The 6,000-nt window shown below is 51.2% G+C and overlaps 1 protein-coding gene across 4 annotated transcripts in view; it reads left to right on the plus strand.

Moving 5' to 3' along the window:
• DYM (dymeclin) overlaps positions 1-2,356 on the plus strand; it is a 383,872-nt gene extending 381,516 nt beyond the window's left edge. For all 4 annotated transcript variants that reach the window (XM_059039793.2, XM_059039792.2, XM_067015750.1 and 1 more), the window contains one exon: positions 1,957-2,356. In XM_059039793.2, coding sequence (XP_058895776.1) covers positions 1,957-2,106 — 150 coding nt within the window. In that variant the 3' untranslated portion in view covers positions 2,107-2,356. The remainder of the gene's footprint in view (positions 1-1,956) is intronic.
• The last annotated feature ends 3,644 nt before the right edge of the window (positions 2,357-6,000 follow it).

Genomic DNA, 6,000 nt, shown 5'->3' on the forward strand with positions numbered 1-6,000 from the left:
GCCGATGCAGGGGATACGGGTTCGTGCCCCGGTACGGGAAGATCCCACATGCCGCGGAGCGGCTGGGCCCGTGAGCCATGGCCGCTGGGCCTGTGCGTCCGGAGCGTGCGCTCCGCAACGGGAGAGGCCACAACAGTGAGAGGCCCGCGTGCCACAAAAAAAAAAAAAAAAAAAAAAATCTCTAACTCTGGGTGTATGTGAAGCTCCCCTACTCCCTCCCTCCCCCTTTTCTCTTTCAAATCTTTTAAATCCACCCAACTAGTGTCATTTTAGTTCAGGCCCATTTGCCCTTCACCTGGACCAGGCCCTGTCCCTGCCGGATGCCCTCCGGTTCTCCACTCTGTGATCGGAGTGGTCCCTGCACAGAGCCACTCTCACCTAGCCCCCTTCTGAGACCCTTCAGAGGCTCCCGGGACCTTCACGTGGAGGCCAGCGTTCTTCATGTGGTGGCATCCTCCCCTCCGGGCCCTGCTCACCAGGGCTGACTCTCCCTCCACCCCTCCTCTTTCCTCCGGCATCAAGATCCTCAGGCCTTCCCTCCGTGCTGTTCCCTCAGAAAGAACGCGCTTCCCTCTTCATCTGGCTGCCCCTCCCCACCTCCCTCAGGCCTCGAGCCCCTAGTCCCTCCCTTCTTCCTGCTCTGTTTGCCCCTCTGCTCCACGAGAAGGCACCTTCTGTGAGGACAGGGACTGTGTATCCCCAGGCCCTGGCGCGCACACAGGGCCTGGTGCAGAGAAGCAGACGTTCAACCAGTATGAGAATCAATGAATGACTCACACAAGAAGGATTGAGCAAGATAGTATACCTAAAGTATTTATCATGGCGCCTGGGACATCGTTGGTCCTTATACGGTTGATTGCTTCATTGATTCGTTCATCGAATTGTTGATTAAGTGTCTGGCCACCCTTTAAGGGGACACAGCGGCAAACACAATGGGTATAGAAATCTCTGCCCTCGTGGGCCCCGCGTTCTGTTGTGTGTGTGTTTCCCCTCTTGTCCCTTTCAGCCCTCTCCCGTGACCTTCCGCCGTACCCCTCGTCTTAGGACACTGTTGCCCCCTTCTCCCCGCCCCACCTGGGACACAGGTCACCAAACCGCAGCCACTCCTGTCAGAATCACCTTCGCCGCGGAGGCGGCCCGGGGCCTTTTAGTAGATTCCAGCAGCTCCTCAGGCTGCTGAAGGAGGAATCCCTTCCTCTGCCCTGGCTGGAATAAATAGGTCAGGAGTAAAATTAGAAAATCAAAAGCCCGAATCCTGGTGAAACGCTGCAGTGGAAGTGCTACTTACAGGACCTCGAAACTGCACGTGTTCTCACTTATCAGCCGGGACTACAGAGAGCCGCCCCGTCGCCTGGAAGCCTTTGTAGAGCCAGGAATCACCTCCACTGGCCCCGCTGCAAAGCCGGAGCATCCCCACCGCCCCCTCCGCCAGGAGGAGGAAGAGGGGGCTTGAGCTGTGCAGAGCCGCTGCTGCCCCCGGCCCTGACCAAGGCCCCCCGTGGGCGCTGCCTGCCCGCACAGTCAAGGCTGAGGAGCTGTGAAGGGAAGTCTTCACCTCCACGGTGACGCGGCCCTGAGAGGGAAGCGTCTCCAGGAGGCCCAGCCATCAGTATCCCAGTGGTGCAGTAGATAGTCTCTGTTGAACACTGTCTGTACCTGGGCGGGACCTGTTTCCCCGCCTGATGTTTCTCACCCCACCTCGTCCGGTCCAGGTCTTGCTCCTCTCCGCACCCTGACGGCCCTGACCAGGGCCGGTGGGGTTGTGCCCTTCCTACAGGTGATTCACGTGTCCTCCAGAGTCATCTGGAAGCTGGATCTGTGGCCCCGGGGCTCACAGGCCCTCCAACCAGTCAGGGAAGGTGGGCTCCCTGCACCCTGCCCACACGCCGCGTATAAACTACTGCTGCTTTCCAATGGGGCTGTGAGATTGATTACATCATTCTGTTTTCGTTGCAGAAGTTTCCAGAACTGAAATTCAAATATGTGGAAGAGGAGCAGCCCGAGGAGTTTTTCATCCCCTATGTCTGGTCCTTGGTGTACAACTCAGCGGTGGGCCTGTACTGGAACCCACAGGACATCCAGCTGTTCACGATGGATTCCGACTGAGCACGGGACGCCGTCTCCCACCCTGACCCCCTCCAGCCAAGCAGCCCTTCTAGTTATTTTCTTTCTGGGGAACAGAGGTAGACAGATTCCCTGGTGCGTCTTCTATTAAAGAGGATCACACAGGCGTGTTTCCCTTGCACACTTGGGTTTGGAGAATTGGTGCCAGTTGGCAATAGATCGCTCAGTTTAGCTTATAGTGCAAAAAAGGGGAGGGGAGTTACACAACAATAATAAATGTAAAAACCTGCTATTTCACATGCAATTTTATTTCTAAACCAAAAATCTAGAGCTTTTCCAGGAACCTGATGCCTTAGGCATATAACACTTTATCAGTACATACTTCTTTTTCTTTTCTTTTCTTTCTTTTCTTTTTTTTCCCCCTGCATGTTCAGGATTTTTGTTTTGGTCGTGTGTGTGTGTGTGTGTGTGTGTGTGTGTGTGTGTGTGTGTGTGTGTTTCAACATTGAGAAATATCAACCTGAAAAGATGACAAGACAGGAATTAATACGGAAATGAAGCCGTGTATGCATGCAGCTGCCTTTCAGAAGGCCCATGATATAAGCCTGGCCGGTTGGATATAAGCCTTTAGAGCCTGGCATCTTTCCCTCAAAGAAAGAAGTGGCTCCTTCTCATGAAGCCCAGATTAGCTTTTTTGTGGATTTGGCCTCTGAGCTGTAGCTGAATTAAATTGGAGTCTAGCACAAATTAAGTTAATCTACTCTGTATTAATCATTGGGAAAAGAAAAACTTCATTTTGAAAGCAGTCTTTTTTCTTCAACCAGACTAATAGGAGAAAAAGGAGACCAATTTGATTAATACAGTATTCCACATGAGAGTAAACACATGTTTTTCTCTCCACTTCTGACTCTGTTTAAACCCCTGGGGCCGGTGTGATCGCAGTTGTCTCCCTGAGCTTCTCTGAAGGAAGCAGCCGCCGGGGCGCCCTGGGCAGAGCAGTGAGGACAGGGGGACAGGTGACAGGTCTTTCGAGTCACGCTCGAGGCCCACGGCCAGCCCTTCACGGCCTAGTCTCACTCTCAAAGACACGAAAAGTATTTGTTTGTCTGCCTAGAAAGCACATAATCCCAGATGAGGCCGACCGAGCACCCGTTTCAGCCAGCTGCTGCCTCATCTGTATCGGAGGCGGCTTCTCTCCCCTGTCCCTGTGTCCCCGGCCTGGAGGCTGGAGTCATTTCGGTTCATCACCATCTTCTGAGGGACTGGGAGGAGCCATCTTCTGTCACACCGAGCTCTGGAAAAGGCTAAAAGCATGACATGTCAGTGCACGTCCGTGTGGTTTCTACTCATGAAAAGCCCGGCTGCTCCATCCTCTCAGCAGCAGCCGAGGTCGGCCAGGCGGCTTCATTTTCATCAGGACGGGGGCTGAGCCCGAAGCTCCGTGCGGCTGACTGACGGAGGAAGGGCCATCCCTGGCGGGTGGACCCAGCAGGCACGTGCAGCCTGCCCGCTGCTTCCTTGGCCTCAGGCCTCTGACGTGTCTCCACGCGTGGCCGGGGATGCTGGTACTTCACTAAAGGTCGCGTGGACAGGGCCTCAGACCCGCAGGTGAGTCACGTGCAGCGCTTCTGCTTAGTCTGGCTCGTGGGGAGAGGCAGTTTGAAGGTGGAAGGAGGAATCTTCCAGTCAGAAAGGGGAAATGATTGGATTATCATTTCAGGTAGCAATTATTTTGATTTCCTATATGGGAACACGATATATAGCTTTAATTTGTTTCCAAAGCACTCTGATCTGCTTTCCTTCATTTAAACCAAAACACAATTTTTAAAGGGTCACATGGAGCAGCTGAGCCCCTGGTAGGAGCCCAGAACTAACCTAGGAGGCTGAGGACTGGGAAGGGGGACTGAGGACTGTCATGGGGCAGTCACTGGCCTACAGGACTGTCAGTTCTTGTGACAGGAGGAGATATGGTCCCCCAGAACTCGGTCATCGAGCGCAAACTACCGAGGAAGCCTAGATCGAGGGAGTCCTGCAGTCTCTTCCCCAGGCCACCTGGCTCCACAGGTACCCCCAAAGCCCCGTTCTCTGGCAGTGTCCTCTCCCTCCCTCCCCGCCACTTTTAATAAAGCACACAGTAGAAGTGCTCGCTGGCCTAAAAGCTCAGCTGGGGCTACAGCTCCGGAGGAAGTGTGTGAGTACACACTCCCAGACACCACTGCATCACTGCTTCCACCCTGCAAATCCGCCAGGAGTCGCCTCTTTATTTTTGTGGAAGATTTATTACATGACAATAAATTTAAATGATAAACTTGAATTATGCTTGCATTAATTTGCTTAGAAATTGTTTGGTTTTCTACAAAGTAAAAATGTGTAGAATGAGGCAATACAGGACCATCATGTGTTTGAATGTAAATTAACATCTGATCTCACCCAAGATACAGAGCTGTTATTGCAACGTGTCATCTCTTCAACAAAGGGTTCTGTCATAATATTTATTTTTAAAAGAATGTGCCCCTTTCAACAGCACCTTTCCTATCAAGAGTTCAAGGCACTGTGCAAAAAAGCTTCAGAATTATAACTCTGGTTCCCACATCACCCACTGAGGCTGGTGTCATAGGATCTGTAAACAACAGCCTCGCAAGGTTGGCATCACAGGATGGCCACCATTCAACAGTGCAGATGGACGCAAGGCTGTGGAGCAGCTCAAGGACAAAGACAGAGAAAGGAAAGAAAAGAAGATCCCCGGAGCACAGAAAGTACACTGCACACACAGTCCTCTCCTTCGGAAGGAAATCGCAGGAACTGTAGAAGATGGAGAGAGGAAAGAACATAGGACCAGTGTCAATCAGAACACTCAGCAGCTTCCTCCAGCTTGTGTAGGGTACCCCCAAGAGGAACGTTTAGTGGGGGGGGTGCTTTTAGGCCCTAAATTTCTTAATATATCATTCTTTAGGCAACATACTGTCCTGTAGGTTCTGTGGAGCCAGGGTTTTGCATTAGACATTATAGCTCCTCTGCATAACTGAGTCACTGCTTTCCAGAGCCATAAATTAGAGTTGTGGTACTTTCTGATACTTTATAAGCTTGAGTTTGCAAGGTCAACCCTTTGGTCTCTTAATCTCCTCCTAAGCACTATGCCTGCAGTTTCAGTAGCTGCCATTTGATATTAGGGGCTGATCCCTGGGCATACTGACACCAAATTCAGGGCTATTCCAGCGTCCTACATCGCTTCCAGGAGTCAAGGAGCTTCTAGTCTCTGACAAAGAGCCATGCTGCCTATGAATATGACACAGCTGAGGAATGGATTATAGCACAAGCCACAGCAAATAATGCATTTTTATTTTTTAAGAATTCAAAGCATAAAATTTAGTCTCATTAGGGTACGTCCATTTGGGATCTCCCACCCAAAGCCAGGGAGATTCATCAGGAGCTCCCCACCCGCTTGGTCAGGTCCTGTATGGCAACCCCTACCGTCCTGACTTCACAAGGCTATCAAAAGTGCCAGCTACTCAGACACAGCCTCTGGAAGTAGCAGAAGCTCCCCTCCAGAAGGAAAGCAGTCTCATATGACTAACCAGGTAATGCTCCACCATTCTGTTGGCTCTGGGCTGACTGCAACAAAATTTTAAAATATTTCAGCCAGATTTCCAAGTTCCCCTTAGCTGGAGGGTTGGTTTGGATTACCTGGTGCTCCATTATTATCAGCAGACTATCTTTCATGGATACTGTGACCCAGCTTCTAAATCACCTCAGTCACCGAATGTGGATTGAGGTGAAACCAGATTACTAGGCCCCCAGTGCTTAGCAAATGTGTGTTCTCTCTGGAGAACATGAACTGTTATGGACTGAATGTATCCTCCAAATTTCATATATTGAGCCCTAACCCCCAGTGTGATGGTATGAGTAGGTAGAGCCTTTGGGAAGTAATTAGGTTTA

Source organism: Kogia breviceps, chromosome 15, assembly GCF_026419965.1.
Source record: "Kogia breviceps isolate mKogBre1 chromosome 15, mKogBre1 haplotype 1, whole genome shotgun sequence".
In the NCBI taxonomy this organism is placed as follows: Eukaryota; Metazoa; Chordata; class Mammalia; order Artiodactyla; family Physeteridae; genus Kogia; species Kogia breviceps.